The sequence below is a fragment of the Protopterus annectens genome, chromosome 3.part1 (assembly GCF_019279795.1).
Source record: "Protopterus annectens isolate FY-2018-M chromosome 3.part1, PAN1.0, whole genome shotgun sequence".
In the NCBI taxonomy this organism is placed as follows: Eukaryota; Metazoa; Chordata; order Ceratodontiformes; family Protopteridae; genus Protopterus; species Protopterus annectens.
The window spans coordinates 56113656-56131202 of NC_056732.1; the positions used below are offsets into that span (position 1 = coordinate 56113656).

At 45.3% G+C, this 17547-nt stretch overlaps 1 protein-coding gene across 1 annotated transcript in view; it reads left to right on the forward strand.

Annotated features, from left to right (window-relative positions):
- LOC122797631 (integrator complex subunit 8-like) overlaps nt 1-15354 on the forward strand; it is a 165956-nt gene extending 150602 nt beyond the window's left edge. The window contains exon 8 of the mRNA XM_044066175.1: nt 15205-15354. Within this exon, the coding sequence (XP_043922110.1) occupies nt 15205-15354 (150 nt within the window). The remainder of the gene's footprint in view (nt 1-15204) is intronic.
- Nucleotides 15355-17547: the final 2193 nt, after the last annotated feature.

The following is a 17547-nucleotide window of genomic DNA, read 5'->3' on the forward strand; positions in this document are numbered from 1 at the left end:
GACCCAGAAACCATTTCTCAGGGTCCTAAGGGTGTTAAGGCCGCCTCTGCTAAAAACCCCATTCTGTCAGATAAGGATTCTAGAGCTTTGGAGAGATGGGGCAAAAAAGTGTACACTTCTGCTACTTTATCCATTAGGGCTTTAAATTGTCAATTTCATATGCTAAAATATCAGCAATTTCTGTTGTCTGTTATGAAACAAAAGCAAGCTACCATTTCTGCATGTGCAGACAGTAAGGAATTACACGATTTGATGCATGCTACTGAGCAAGTGGGGAAGCATGGCTTACACTGTGGTTTTGATGCCTTGGAGGCTTCAAGCAGGGCGGCTGCCACTGGCACAGTCATTAGAAGGCATGCTTGGTAAAGGAGCAAAACTTACCTGATCAAGTGAAAGCAAAGTTACTGGATGCTCCTGTTCAGCATAATGTTTTGTTTGGGTCTAAGGCTGATGAGGTGATAAAGAAAATGGAGGATAAGGCAAAATCCATGCAAACGGTTAAGGATTTCTTACAAGTTCAGCCCCCAAGATTTAGCAGAAATTGGCCAACTAAAAATGAGTCCTTTCCCAGCTCGGACAGGCCTCAGAGGGGTAGATATAGGCGCTCCAGAGGGAGGGCCCAAGCACAGACCTCTTACAGACCTAGACAGTGGAGTGCTTCCACCCCCAGGGGTGGAGAGGACAGACCTCAATCTTATAGAAAACAGGCTCAATGACTCCCCCTGCATGGCTCCAGGAACTTCTCTCCTGGAAGCCCCTCTAGGAGGAAAACTCTCTTTTTCAACAAAATTGGACTTGCATAACCCAAGACAAGTGGGTTCTGGATGTAGTTTCAAGAGGTTACAAATTCCACTTTCATACCTTGCCAAGACCAAACGGATGGCCAGACCTACCAAAACACCATTGGGCAGAGGCATTAAACCAGGTGGGATCCCTCATGGCTATGAGAGCCATAGAACTGGTTCCACAATCAGAGACGGGGCAAGGCTTTTACTCAAGGCTCTTTCTAGTTCCCAGAAAACAAAATTCATGGAGACCCATCCTGGATCTGTCAGTCTTAAATACTTTCCTGGAGATACCAAAGTTCAAGATGCTTACTCTGCAGCAGCTCCTGCCAATGTTGAGCAAAAATGCATGGATGGTGACATTAGATTTAAAGGAGGCTTACCTACACATCCCTATCAGACAGGAGTGCAGAAAATACCTCAGGTTCAAGGCCGGCTCGAAACATTACCAATTCTCTGCGCTGCCCTTTGGCTTGTCCACTGCGCCCAGAGTCTTCACCAAGTGCCTGGCACCAGTACTAGCTTATTGCAGACTCAAGGGAATTCAAATTTACCCTTATCTGGACAACTGCCTTATTCAAGCAGACAGCAAGGATGTCTTACTCCAGCACCTGGAATTTGTTCAAAATCTATTCAAGTACCTGGGATTCACTGTGAACATAAAAAAGTCAAATTTGACACCCACACAACAGATAACTTTTCTGGGTGCTCTTCTAAACACAACAACCCAGATGGCATTTCTGACATCTGAAAAACAACTACAGCTGGCTTCACTTTCAAAACCTCGGCTTTAATGTCTCCGCTAACTGCAAGGAAATTCCTGCAGGCTTTGGGTTACTTGGCCTCCTGCATCCTTCTCATACCATATGCAAGACTACATATGAGAAAAATACAATGGTACCTAAAAAGTGTATGGTCCCAGCATTGCCACAGTCTAGACACACAGATTGCTGTCTTGCCTTGCCTACAAAAGGAATTCCATTGGTGGACCATGGCATATCTTCACAACAAAGGGAAAGCCTTCAGTCTGCCTCCAGCCAGCCAAGTGTTAACCATGGATGCCTCGGATTACGCATGGGGAGCCCACTTGCAGGGGAAAGGCCTGCAAGGTTTTTGGACAGAGGATCAGAAGCACCTACATATCAATTTAAAAGAGATGCTAGCTGTACAGAATGCCCTCTTGGCTTTCAGGGATCTTCTACAGCCAGGACAACTACTGATACAGACAGACAACACCAGTTATGTGGTACATAAACAAGCAAGGGGGTTCACACTCCTACCCCCTTTGTGGACTAGCCATGACTCTATGAAACACAGCTCTAGCTTGCAAAGTGGATCTTCAAGCTCAGTTCCTGCCAGGGAAACAAAATATTCTGGCAGACAGCCTGAGCAGAAACCTACCAGACCCACACGAGTGGATGCTAGACACCCAAATATTCAAGATGATTACAGAAGCCTGGGGCTGCCCGGACATAGATCTATTTGCATCCCCCCTCAACCACCAGTTACAGATTTTTTGCACAAGGACATTTCACAAACTAGAATGGAAAGTGGATGCTGTCTCATTCAGTTGGAGGAACCTCTCTGGGTATGCCTTTCCTCCACTACCTCTTCTTCCACGGGTGCTATTAAAGATCAAGCAGGACAAACCCAAGATAATTTTACTGGCCCCAAATTGGCCTCGTCAATTTTGGTACTCAACACTGATGAATCTATCCCAGCAGCATTCTTGGATTTTACCTCAGATTCCAAATCTTTTGTCCCAACACCAGGGCCAGGTTCTGCACTCTCATGTCAAAACTCTCACCCTGGCAGCCTGGTGTATTCAGGGTCTATGATTAATTCTACCCTTCCCAAACAGGTCATGGATGTCATCTTAGAAGCCAGACAGCCTAGCACTAGAAAATCTTATGCAGGTAAATGGAAGAGATTTTGCACCTGGATGCATGCTCAGGATTCGGATCCTCTCATTCCTAATATCCCATTGATTTTACATTACCTGACAGACATGCTACATAAGGGTTTATCCTTCTCCTCCATTAAAATACATGCCTCTGCTATCTCTGCACATTACAGTACAGATCCTCCAATCTTTTTGCATCCACTTCTGAAACAATATCTCAGAGGAGCAAAGAATTTAAGGCCCCCTAGGACACCACCCATACCTGCCTGGGACCTCAACTATGTTCTGGAAAAGCCTCACTCTGCCTCCCTTTGAGCCTGCTGCCCCATCTGATATTAAGTATTTATCATGGAAGACAGCTATCCTATTGGCTTTGACTTCAGCCAGGAGAGTCTCGGAGTTGCAAGCACTCATGGCTGTGGAACCTTACATTATTTTTTATCAAGATAGGGTGTCCTTAAGGGCTAATCCTACTTTCATGCCTAAAGTGGTTTCCAAAGTGGCTTTAAATCAAACTGTTCACCTGCCAACTTTTTTCACTAATCCACAAAATAAGGGGGAAAGGATCTTGCATTCCTTGGACGTGCACAGGCAGCTTCATTTTTACCTGGACAGAACCAAGGATATCAGGAAAACAGAGCAACTGTTTGTTTCTTATGCAACAAATTCCCAAGGCAAAGCTATTTCAAAACAGGCCATTTCTAAATGGATTGCTCATGGAATCAGATTTTGTTACTCTCATTATGGAAAGCAAATCCCAGGAAAAATTAGGACTCGCTCTACCAGAGCTGCTGCTACTTCAGCTGCCTTTCTCAGGGGAGTACCTACCAAAGATATTTTGGAAGCTGCAACTTGGAGTTCAGTGCATACTTTCTCTAAGCACTATAATCTCCCTCTTTACTCTAAGTCTAGGGCAGGCTTTGCTTCTGCAGTCTTGCAGGGCCTTCTAGCCACCCCTTCTACTCTATGACCACCACCCTTTATCTCAGCTTTGGGATTCAACCCTACAGGGATGACTGCAACAGTGAAACACGATGAACATAGTACATTTGTGTACACTTACCATAAATGTAGATGTTCGAGTGTCTTCACTGTTGCAGTCTGGGTTACCCACCCTCCTGTCCCCTCTTATACTTTCATTAGTGTGGTTTCCTACTTCACCCTTCTTCTGAGGTGTATTTGCTACAGGGTATGGGATTTGTTGTATGTTACATTTTTGTTTTACTATTAGCATTCATTTTTGGGCACCTGACATCTGGGGCAAGAAAACTGGAGAACATGGCGTCGGCTGGCAGCTTTGTACTCCTGGCACTCTGATGTCAGGGAGCATGACTGAACAGCCGATGCCGGACCCAGACTTTGGGATTCTGGCCGACCGAGGGCTGCCTGCTGGCAAGAAGAACCCTACAGTAATGACTGCAACAGTGAAGACACTCGAACATCTACATTTATGGTAAGTGTACACAACTGTACTTTCCCTCTGATAGGGATTCTAGAGCACTGGACAGATGGGGGAAAAAGTTTACACCTCTGCTACTTTAGCTGTAAGGGCTTTAAACTGCCAGTTTCACATGCTTAAATATCAGTAATACCTAATGTCTTTGCTAAAACAGAAAATGCTGACAAACTCGGAATGTCCTGAAAACAAGGAAATGCAGAATTTATTGCATGCAGCTGAACAAGTGGGAAAGCATACTTTGCAATGTGGTTTTGATTCACTAGAGGCTTCTTGCAGGTCTGCAGTTACAGGTTCTGTCATTCGAAGGCATGCTTGGTTAAGGGAACAGAGTCTACCTGATCATGTTAAAGCAAAATTATTGGATGCTCCATTACAGCATGATACTTTGTTTGGTGTTAAGGCAGAAGAGGTGTTAAAGAAAATGGAGGATAAAGCAAAATCAATGCAGACAGTAAAGGATTTCTTACAGGTTCAGCCACCCAGATTTAGCAGGAACTGGCCTTCTAAAAATTGGTCCTTTCCAGTGTCAGACAGGCCACAAAGAGGCAGATACAGACACCCTAGAGGCAGATCTCAGCCCCAAGGCTCATACAGGCCTAAACAATGGGGTGCTTTAGCCTCCAAAGGCAGAGAAGACAAATCATAACCATATAGGAAACAGTCCCAATGACTTCCCACTACCAATGCCAAGCACTTACCTTTTGGCAGCACCTTTAGGGGGAAAACTAGCACTTTCCTCACAAAATTGGCACATGATCACCCAGGACAAATGGGTACTGAATATTGTTTCTCAGGGTTACAGGTTCCACTTTCACACCCTCCCAAGGGCAATAGGTATGACAGACCTGCCACACAATCAATGGGCAGAGGCACAAATGCAAATTTCTTCTCTCATGGACGTGAGGGCCTTTCAAAGAGTACCACAGCAAGAGCAGGGGCAAGGATTTTACTCAAGACTTTTCTTGGTACCCAGAAAGGACAAAGCCTGGAGACCAATACTGGACCTGTCTACTCTAAATACTTTCCTGGACATTCCAAAATTCAAAATGTTGACACTGCAGCAACTTCTACCCATGCTGGGCAAGAAGGTTTGGCTCGTTACTTTGGACCTCAGAGGCATACCTGCATGTCCCAATCAGACAATCTTGCAGAAGTTACCTCAGATTCATAGCTGGCTCAATGCACTACCAATTCTCTGCACTGCCCTTTGGCTTATCTACTGCGCCCAGGGTCTTCACAAAATGCCTGGCACCAGTAACTGCATTTTGCAGACAAAAAGGAATTCAAATATATCCCTACTTGGACGACTGCCTTATTCAAGCAGAGAGCAATGACATTCTACAAAAGCATCTGGCGTTTGTAAAAAGATTACTAATTTGCCTAGGGTACACAGTAAACGAAAAGAAATCAAAACTAGTGCCCTCTCGAGATAATATTCCTGGGTGCAAGCTTAAATACAACTGCCCAGATGGCTTATCTCACGCCAAACAAACAAAGGCAACTGACTCATTACTTCCAAATGATGGCAACAAAGACCCAGCTACCTGCAAGAAAAATTCTGCAGGCTTTGGGCTTCATGGCATCCTGCATCCTGCTAATTCCATATGCAAGACTGCATATGAGGAAGCTACAATGGTATCTAAAAAGTGTTTGGACTCAACATTGCCACAACCTGGAAACAATAATTACTCTCATTCCCTGCCTGCAACAAGTGTTTCGATGGTGAGCACTGGCCTGTCACCACAACAAGGGACAGCCAGTCACTTTATCCACAGTCAGGCAGACACTAACAACAGATGCATCGGATTATGCCTGGGGGCACACATGGTAGGAAAATGTATTCAGGGCACGTGGCCCGCAAACTAAATGCATCTTCATATCAATCAAAAAGAGATGCTAGCTGTACAGAATGCCCTGACAGTCTTCAAGGATCTACTCCATCCAGGACAACTATTGCTAAAGACGGACAATACTACAGTCATGTGGTACATAAACAAGCAAGGGGTCACACATTCCTACCCCCTCTGCAGGCAAGCCATGACTTTGTGGAACACAGCATTGACCTATCAAGTACATCTGCAGGCACAATTCCTGCCAGGAAAGACAAATACTCTGGCAGACGAACTAAGCAGAAACCTCATGGACCCTCACGAGTGGAAACTAGATCCACAAGTCTTCAGCATGATAACAAGGAAATGGGGATGCCCAGACATAGATCTATTTGCCTACCCTCACAACTGCCAACTACAGAGATTCTGCACAAGGACTCATCACACACAAGCATGGAAGGTGGATGCTCTATCATTCAGCTGGAAAACCCTGACAGTTTATGCCTTTCCTCCACTGCCTCTCCTCCCCAAGGTACTCCTAAAGATCAGACAGGAGAAGCCAAAAAGGATTCTGATTGCCGCAGACTGGCCACGCCAGCACTGGTATCCAATCCTAAAGAGCTTGTCTCAAGGCCCAGCCTGGACTTTACCTCAAATTCCTCATCTTCTAACCCAACAAAACAATCAGATCCTGCACAGCCAACTCAGAACCTTAAATCTGGCTGCATGGCGAATAATATAACCACTCAGAACACACCTCTCTCTAAAGCAGTTATGGATGTCATTTTGGAAGCCAGGAGGCCCAGCACCAGAAAATCTTCTGCAGAAAAATGGAAGAGATTCTGTGCTTGGAATCTGACACAAGGACTTGAACCGCTTGTTCCAAATATTCCTCAGATTTTACAATACCTAACTGAGATGCTGGACAAAGGCCTATTCTTCTCATCAGTTAAGATCCATGTCTCTGCCATTTCAGCTCATTACAATACGGAACCTCCTATTTTTTCACATCCACTGCTAAGGCAATACCTCAGATGGGCCAAAAACATAAGACCCCCAAGGAGAGCACCGATGCCTACATGGGACCTTAACTTTGTCTTGGAAAAGCTCACACTGCCTCCTTTCGAGCCAGCCAATACAGCTGAGATAAAATTCTTATCATGGAAAACAGCTCTGCTCCTAGCAATAACTTCAGCAAGAAGAGTTTCAGAGATACAGGCATTAATGACTGTGGAACCTTTTATCATTTTCCATCCTGACAGGGTTACTCTAAGGACAAACCCAACATTTATGCCAAAGGTAATATCCAGTGTGGCTCCTAACCAAACCATTAATTTGCAAACTTTTTATCCAAATCCGCAGAATAAAGGGGAGAGACTTCTGCATTCTTTGGACATACACAGGCAGCTACGCTTCTACTTGGACAGAACTAAAGCTTTCAGAAAGACTGAGCAACTTTTAGTGGCATATGCTGCAGGATCACAAGGAAAGGCTATCTCAAAGCAGACTATTTCAAAATGGATAGGACACTGCATTTGTTTCTGCTATGCACAGCATGGCAAATCAGTGCCTAAGAACATTAGGCCACATTCGGCTAGGGCAGCAGCCTCTCTCAGAGAAGTACCAACCAAGGAAATTTTGGAGGCTGTAACTTGGAGTTCAGTGCACATTTTTACCAAGCACTACCACTTACCTCTTTACTCTAAATCCAGAGCAGGCTTTGCCACTGCAGTTCTGCAGGGCCTCATAGCCACTCCTAATTCTATTTAGACCCAGCCGCCCAACCTCAGCTTTAGGATTCAACTCAAGTGCAATGACTGCAACAGTGAAACACGATGAACATAGTACAGTTGTGTACCTATCAGAAATGTAGATGTTCGAGTGTAGTCACTGTTGCAGTCCAGATTACCCACTCACCATCCCCCTTTCTTTGCTGGGACTTATCTGTACTTCTCTATCCTATACAACCTATGTGGTATATTTGCTTGTAGATGAAGGTATTGTTTATTTTAGTGTATGCTTTTTATAAGCAATGTGTATAGCCTACCCTTTTGGAGGCACCTGACATCTGGGGCAAGAAAAACTGAAGAATATGGCGTCGGCTGCATCTTATATACCCCTGGCGCACTGACCTCAGGGAAGAGGCGACAGCAACTGACGCCTGACCAGGACTTTGGAATTCAGGCCGACTGCGGGTAGCCTGCCAGCAGGATAACCCAAGTGTAATGACTGCAACAGTGAATACACTCGAACATCTACATTTATGGTAGGTACACAACTGTACTTTTCTCATATCACTCCACACTGAAGTGTGTTTATGACTGTGTAGATAATTCTTCCAGTCCTGTTGCCATTAGTACTGTTTTGAGGAGTTTTCCTGGCTGCTTTCTCGGAACCAACAAAAGATATCAAAAATGTAGATGTTATGTAGTCCTATCTCGCCTACATTCTTACCCGTGGGTTCGGAGCCGAATATCTGCTCTGACTTTGCCTATTTTACTAGCTCAAACGTCTCTGATTGGCTGGGCTAAGAGGGTATCCCATGGTACACTGCTCCATATCCCCAGATCTCATTTGCCGCTTGTAGAGCTCGGACGTGGTCTCGCTTGGCTGTGGCCAAGTACCTTATTTTGACTTATTTCTCTTGAGAAATTGGTTACTTTATACTCAAAAGCTGTTTTAATAGCTATATCTTGCTGCTTTTGCTGTGATTGTGTGTTTTCTTGGTGTTTTGTGGTATCCCTAACTGTTCCCATGGGCTAGGCCCATTTTAGTTAGAGGACCTAGTCCTCCCTTAGTTTGAGATTTTTCATGTGTTTGTTCTCTGTGTTGTCTAAGAACTGTTTTAGTTAGAGGTTCTTGCAGTGGTGTCCTTTTTGTTGCTGAATCATTTATTTAGGGGTTCGCTGAGTCTGTGTAGTATTGTTTGCTAGTGTACTTGTGGGCTTTCCCGCCCGTTTTGGAAAAGTTTGTTAACTGTTCTCTAGAGTTAGCAGGTAATGTCTAAGGATCAGAAGGAACATAAGCCTTCTGGCTTTAAAAAATGTTCAAAATGCGGATATAAAATGTCCATCACAGATGGACACACTGTGTGTGTCAACTGCCTTGGAGCCATCCACTTACAGGAGTCGTGTAGCTTTTGCCACGCGTTCAGTCCTAGGGTGCTCCAAGAGAGGAAAAACAAATTGATTTTAAAGGGACTGCTTAAACCATCTTTTGAGGAAGCTATAGATTTGGCTTACTGTTCCCAGTCGAAATCTAAAGCCTCCAAGTTCAAGAAAAGGTCTCTGGCTCCTTCTGCATCTTCGGAGCCTCCGGAAAAAATCACTATATTGGACTCTGCTTCCTCGGCTCCACTGTCCTCTGGGCCGCAGGAGGTATCTGTGTTAAGTGATTCGGCATCTGCTCCGATTATTCTCGAACCCATTTGGAGCCGGTCGCCTAGTGTGAGGCATGGTTCACCAGATAAGAGATCCCAATCTCCATCCATCTCCACCAAATCCTCCAGGCTTTCTGATTTGGATGTTGATAGGGTAGTGCAGAGGCTCCTGCAGTCGCCGGTGTTAGCTAAATTGTTTTTGGCTCTGACCCAGTTGGCTCCGGAGCCAGTTCCTATGACTGTTTCGATGATTCCTCCTCTGAGAACATCTTTGTCGTCGGAGCCGGTATGTTCCGCTCCGAGTGATGTTCTTGCGCTGGCTCCGATACCCCCCTTGGGCTTATCGGTGCCGAACTCTGCTCTGACCATGTCGGTTCCGTCCACAGGGTTCAAGACTCAGGTCTACTCAGTCAGGCCTGAAGGGGATACTTAGGGACATCTTTCGGTTCCGAGTCTCCCACTCAGGGCTTCGGCACGGGGGATCCCGGTCGTGGCCTTGGAGGTCGGTCAGTCCTCGGACTCGAGGGGACCTGCCTTCAAGGCCATGCGTAGCACGCTGGCCAGATTGTCAGCCATGTCACCCGGGTCGGTCATTCCATCCCCTACCACTCTGGCGAGAGCTTCTAACACTCACCTATCCTTGGACAGTAGAGCTCCAGGCCCTAAGGACACCCCCCACGAGCGGTCCCCCACTTTCTGAAGGTCTCCGAGTCTGTGCCTGAGGAACCTCCCAGAAAGAAATTGTGCAAGAGGAAGCACAGAGACTCCCAGGACGAGTCTCTCACTTCCAATACTGACCTCGAGGAATCGGAAGGATCCACCAAGTCTTCCTCTGATGATGTTTCCTTCTCCGATATCCTGGAGATACTGAAACAAAGAGGAGACTGGCCTTCCAAAACTCTTTCCGAGGAGGAGTCAGTATTCCTTAAGGCTTTTGGCGCTCAACCCTCTGCTTCCTGGGTGTCTCCACCCTTCGATGAACTTCTTGACCTTATTTGTCGAAGGGTGTGGGAAAACCCTGATTCTGTGGAGCCCGTACCCAGGCGTCCCAACAAATTTCTCTCCACCTCTCAGGGAAAAGAATTTGTCAAAGGGAGTCCCTGTAGATGCCATGGTGGTGGCGGCAGCCACCCAGAAGGAAGTTGCAGAGTCTTCCTCTTTGGTTCATCCTCCTAACAAAGAGTCTAGGACTATGGACCGGTAAAGCCTGTCTTCAGCAACCTTCACTTTACGGTCGCTGAATTACTTGTCTCATTTCACTTGGCTCCAGAGAGATCTCCTCAAAGAACTGGGAGATACTCTTGCGGGTAACATACCTGAGGCGGTAGCTCAGACAGTTAACACACAGGTTTCTACCCTCAACTCCATTGCGAACTCGTTCCATGCGACTCATTTCATATGCGGCTGAGGGAGCGAGTAGGACAGCAAGCTCAGGGGTCGCCCTTAGAAGGCAAGCCTGGCTGCGCCTGTGTCACTTCGCAGAGTCCTTCAAGTCTTCCTTCACTGATGCCCCATTTGATGGTTCCTCCTTGTTTGGGACCAAAGTGAAAGACACCCTGACCAGGTGCGAGCAAGAGGGAAAGACCCTGTCTGCCGTAGGGGTCCGTTTTTCCCTTCTGTCTAGGCCTTATCCAAAGGGGGGGGGGAGATGTGGTTCAAGAAATCACAAAGGTTTTTTCCTGCCGCACAAGGTGAACCCCCTTCCTCCAGAGGCAGGGAGAGGGGAGAGTTATTCAGGAAGATGTTGCCCCAGGGGCAGAGGGGGCCCCCGCAATTCCAGAGACCGCGACTCCTTCCGTGGCTCCCCATACTCTCATTCCTGAGGGTGTGCCCGACTGTGCTTATCCAGAGCCAGTCGGGGGTCGAATTTCCTTGTATCCGGAAGCTTGGGAAAACATTACCCAGGACCAATGGGTATTAAGGATAATTTCCGGAGGTTACCTCATTCCATTCTCTTCAGTACCCCCTCCAATATGAAAAATCCCGGATGTTCCACCCAGTCAAAGGGATCAAGCAGCCTCAGAGATATCTCAGCTGCTAGAAAAAGGAGCCATCCAACCAGTCCCCTCAGACCAAATCAGATTAGGGACTTACTCAAGATTCTTTTTGGTGCTGAAAAAAACAGGGGACCTGAGACCCATATTAGATCTCCGTCAACTCAACAATTATGTACACAAGTCCAAATTCCGTATGGTCACTCTACAATCGATTCTCCCATTGTTGGGAGAGGAAGTATGGATGTGCTCCATCGACCTCAAGGATGCTTACTACCATGTCAAAGTGGACAGGGCATCCAGGTGTCACCTACGCTTCCAGCTGGGAGCCAGTCACTTCCAGTTTCGAGCCCTGCCCTTTGGTCTCACCACAGCCCCCAGGGTGTTCACCAAGTGTATGGCAGTGGTGACTGCTCACTTGAGACGTCAAGAATTCCAGGTGTTTCCATACCTGGACGACTGGCTCCTTACCCACCCCCACCAGGCATCAACTAATTCAGACCAGGGACGCTACCATCAGTCTGTCACTGATTAGGCATCACAATAAACTGGAAAAAATCTGCCTTATTGCCATTGCAGCGTGTCACCTTCATAGGAGCACAGTTGGACACCATTCAAATGTGAGCATTCTTACCACAAGAGAGGATCACAGGGTTGCAACAACAAATACTCACACTGATGCCCCTGAGACATGTGAAGGCAAGACTGATTCTACAACTCCTAGGTACCATGGCAGTGACTATCATGTTGGTTCCTCTAGCGAGATTACACATGAGACTTCTTCAATGGCTCCTCTTTTTCCAATGGTCTCTCCAAAGACAGTGTTAATGACAGACAGATGCAAGCAGGACCTCCGTTGGTGGCTGTGCACCAACAACTTGAATGGGGGAAAGCCCTTTGTCCCACCTGTCTCTGTTGCCATGGTGACCACAGACGCCTCCCAGATTGGGGGGGGGCATTATCTCGGCATGACTGTCTAAGGCATGTGGCAGGAGCACGAGATACATCTGCACATAAACGTCCTGGAGATGAGAACAATGCTTCTTGCGTTGCAGGCACTTCAAGAAGTTCTTCCTCTAGGGACTATTGCGATACACTCAGACAACATGTCAGTAGTGTGCTATCTCAACAAGCAAGGGGGAACCCAATCATACCCACTATGCAGAGAGGCCATGCGCATGTGGCATTGGGCAATATTTATTTATTTATTTTATTTATTTTACATTTGTTAACCGGGGGTGTCTGACTGAGACGAAAAGGCACTTTTTCAGCAGAGGCCGAGAAAACTCCACAAAGAAAAATTACAGACACATTTAGTTATTTAGACATAATCAGTATACACACAAATTACAAGAGACATGTTTTTACAGTGGTATACGGCACAAACAGTTACAGTGGAGAGAACAATCAAAAAAATATTAATTTTAAAAATAAAGGTAAGTAATAGATTTGTGGTTGAACTTTGGAATGTAGGTAGAATACATACATAGTACACAGGTACAGTACATACATTGTAGATTAGCCAGTGTTTGTGAGTAAGATTGAAAAACTATTATCAATTGCTCTAGATTTAGTTATGTATATGTTATCCGCTTTCACTAGCCTGGGGAGCAATCATGGCACTGCCAACTTTACTTGAGATGTTGCCTGATGAGGTCTTTAAAGTAGGCTTTGGATGATGTGTTTTGAATGCTAGTAGGGACAGAGTTCCATTTTTTAGCCACCGAACTACTATATAGTGCAATAGCTTCCCAACTGTTTCTGGTGGCAACGCACATTCCGGGGAAGACCAGTGTAATAGCAGACAAGCTAAGCAGGGCGATTCTTATGCCCTACGAGTGGTCCCTGAATCGCCTGGTTGCAGAGCGAATCTTCAGCAGATGGGGTCAGCCTTGCTGCAACCTTTTTGCCAGCCCTCACAGTGTGAAATGCAGCAACTATTTCTCGCTGATCCCCCCACCGGGGGAATCACCCAGGGATGCTCTGGCTCACAATTGTCCCTCCGGTCTGCTTTATGCTTTCCCTCCGTTTCCCCTTCTCTCAAGGGTGGTTCAGAAAGCACAATACTTGGGAAGCAGAATGATTCTGATTGCCCCACACTGGCCTTGTCAGGTATGGTTCCCCTTCCTTCAGCCTTACATTGTGGGATACTCCTTGGATTCTAGAACCTCTTCTAGATTTACTGACGCACATCTCAGGACAGTTCCACCCTTCTCTTAGGACACTCCGGTTGACAGCCTGGCTACTCCACTTCCATCGTTAGTCAGACATCACAATTTTTCACCAGAAGTGGTCCATATATTATCGTCCTCTCATAAACCATCCACTGGAAAAATCTACTCTAGCAAATGGAAAAGGTTCTCTATCTGGGCTCATTCTAGAGGCATTGATCCCTACACGACTCCAATTGATTTGATTCTGGAGTTTTTGTCTATGCTGTTCTATCAAGGGTCCGCATCAGCCGCCATCAAAGTTCAGCTGGCGGCTATATCAAACTTCCACGTGACCAATGAACCTAGCCTTATGGCACACCGACTATGTAAAACATTCCTTAAAGGTACTCTCTTACTTCTTCCCCCAGTATCCCAACCTGTCATGCCCTAGGATCTCAATTTTGTTCTTCAAGCCCTCACTCTTCCACCATTCGAGCCTGCAGCTACCTGTGAGTTAAAATTTTTAACATGGAAAACCGCATTCTTAACAGCAGTCACTTCAGCGAGGCGAGTCTCTAAAATTCAAGCCCTCTCCATCAAACCCCCATATTTGATCTTTCATAAAGATAAGGTCTCTCTTAGACCAAATCCATCATTTCTTCCCAAAGTGGCTTCTGTGTCTAATATGAATCAGTCTGTTGAGCTGCTGGTTTTCTTCCCCAACTTTTCTAACAAGGCAGAATTCAGATTTCACCAATTGGATGTACATAGACAGTTACACTTCTATCTACACCGGACAAAATATATCCGGAAGTCTGACCAACTCTTTATCTCCTTTTCAGAAAACCGGTTTGGTTCTCCGGTATCCAAGGTCACACTCTCTAGATGGATAGCTAGCTGTATCTCCTTCATCTATCAGACAGCAGGTAAAAATTTGCCTTTTCCAGTAAAAGCCCATTCCACAAGAGCGGCCTGCACATCCACAACCTATCAAGCTAGATTGTCAATGGATGATATATGTGCTGCAGCTACTTGGGCTTCTCCTCTCACATTTGTTTCTCATTACAAATTGGATGTGGTTTCCAGAGGCAGATCTTCATTTGGCTCCACAGTTCTCAGGAGTATTTTCCTATGAGCCATCCAGGATGTAGGTGCTAGGGACGCTGTCCCACGGGTAAGAATGTAGGCGAGATAGGACTACATAACGTCAACAAGTTATATGCGCTCCGTAACGTTCGATGTATGTAGTCCATCTCGCCTCACATTCTTACTTACCCTCCCGCCTTCCCCTTGCCTGGAGGATTTGGAAGTTAGGTTGTCTCCTGCAGAGTCCCTTTGGGATAGTCTTTTGTTTGTATGGATATGAGGTATGTATGGAGTAATTATGTTCTTAGCAGCAAACTAGATCTGGGGATATGGAGCAGTGTACCATGGGATACCCTCTTAGCCCAGCCAATCAGAGACTTTTGAGCTAGTAAAATAGGCAGAGTCTGAGCCGATATTCGGCTCCAAACCCATGGGTAAGAATGTGAGGCAAGGTGTACTACATACATTGAACGTTATGGTGAGTGCATAACGTCTTGTTTTTGACCCTTTGCTGCAGAGGTTACCAAAAATATGATGAGAGCGGTAAGCTGATTCAGGGTATCTGAATTTTCAGCCCTCTTTCAATAAATTTTCCAAGGTATTTTCTGCTCCTTAGTCCAGTTTTGCCAAGAAACAAAGTAAACAGTTTCAGCAGAACGCTGTTAAGCAGACATCTAACATGCAGTGGCCAGGAGCTACCAAAGAGAAAGTTGAAACCAACCCCCCAAAACATGGAACAGTGAACTCGGACAGAATTGGTACTTAAATGACCTTGTAACCCCATCCTTCCACCCTGGCTGTCTTTTACCCCTTACAGAAAGTTTGAAGCTCCTTTTCTCTCCTTGGCAACAAATCGTTTCAGACAAATGGGCTTTGAAGCTGATCCAGCTGGGATACAGATGGCAGAGGGAGGAAATTCCTCCTTTCTGGGAGACCCCTCCTCGCCTGGCCAACCCCTTCTCTTCCTTCTTGTCCTACATCACATGCTGTCTCAGGAGGTCATAGAAGCATTTCATCTTTCTCAGTTGGGAAAAAGATTTTACTAAAAAATGTTTTCAATGCCAGAGAAATACAATTCCTGGAGACCAGTTCTGGACCTTTCTTTCCTGAATCAGCTTGTGATAATTCCCAAGTTTAAAAAGTTTTCACTTCACAACCTGTTTGTCCTTCTTCCACAGTTTAGTTTTCTAGTAAACTTAGATTTAAAAGATTCATATCATCACATTTGCATCCATCTAGACTTCAGTCATTCCTTAAAATATTGTGTGCGTCTGGATCACATAATCAGTTCTCTACCTTACCCTTTGATTTATTCACAGCTCCAAGAGTGTTCACAAAGTGTTTAGCTTCTGTCATAGCCCATTGCTGGCAACAGGGTATCCACATTGTTCCGTGATTAGATTACTTGCTTATCTTTGCAGAGCCTCTTTCTTGGGTAAGAGATATCTTTCACAGGATGGCATCCCAAGAGAACATTCAAAAGTCTTTTTGGAGTCCATCACACAAAATTGTGTTTCTGGAGTATTTGCTAGACACCTCAATACAAAGAGCTTTTTTTACACAGGAGAAATAGATCTATATTTAGCTCTATTTCAGTGTTTTTCCACTCCGACTTCTATCACTGTGAGAAAATACATGAGGATTCTGGGTCTCATGTCATCCATAATTCTTATGATACCTCTTATAAGACTCCAGATGAGAAAGATGCAGTAGTATCTGAAGTCTGTTTTGTACCATCATCAGTACACATTGCCTTTTCAAATACTAGTTCTTACATTTGTGTGAAGAGAAATTACTTGTTAGAGACATCAAATATCCTTGAATCCACATCTCCCATTCTCTCCACCTGCTTCTGTGCAGTCAGTCAAAACAGACACTTCAGACTTTGCTTGATGAGCAGCACCCGTGGGGGGCAGGGTCAGTAGGGGCATTGTGTCAAAGGGTGCAACAATGTCAAGGGGAGATAAAAGTACAGGGTCTTTGTGATAAAATAAAGACAAAAGCACATAAACATAAAGTAGATGTTAGCTGTTATGAAGTTTCTCAACTCTATGAATCATTCTGTGGCCCCAGAACCTCTTCAGATAGTTATAGACAATACCACAACAATGTGGAACATAAACACGAAAGATAAAATCTGATCCTATCCCTCTGTACAAACTAGCCATGAAAGCATGGGATATAACTACAGCACAATCTCACACTACAGGCATCTTACTTTACATCACAGCAAAGCTGTGTGGCAAACAAGCGGAACAGAACAAAGTCAGACCTGCAAATGGAAACTAGATTAGGGTCTTCCAAGATCTGATCTTTCTATAGGGAATTCCTCACGTAGAACTTTTTGCCTCCTCTGTAAACAATCAATTGGCAAAATTCTCTTCCAGGACTTCATGCAAGAAGGCCTGGAAGAAAGTATTTTCCTTAGACAGGAATGTTCCTGTATGCTTTTCCGCCCTTCCCACTGATATCCAGGGTACTTTTGAAGATGCAGGAGGAATCCTCAAAGATCATAGTGGTGACTTCCTTCTCACCTAGGCAACAGTGATTCTCCTTTCACTTAGAATTGGACACTGTCATTTACCATAAGCTTCCTCACAGATTGGATTTACTAGCACAAGAACAGGTGTGTTTGATACATCCTAACCCCAAACAACTAATACATTTTAGGCAGCTGTTTTCTGAGGCCATGTTGCAGGTACTAATGGAGAAAAAAGCCTGTTACTAAAAGATCATATATAAGTAATCGGAAAGGGTTTTCTAGTTGGTGTCAACAAAACAACCAGCGCCCATTCAGGGCTAGTGTCTCTTGGGTTTTACAGTGTTTGTGTGAGTTGCTGTCCAGTGACTTGTCTTTACTCTGCTGTCAAGGTTTATTTGTCAGCCATTTCAGCATGTCTGTTCATGGATCCTCCTCTTTCAATGCAATCTCATGTGAAAGTGGTTTTGAAAGGGCTGC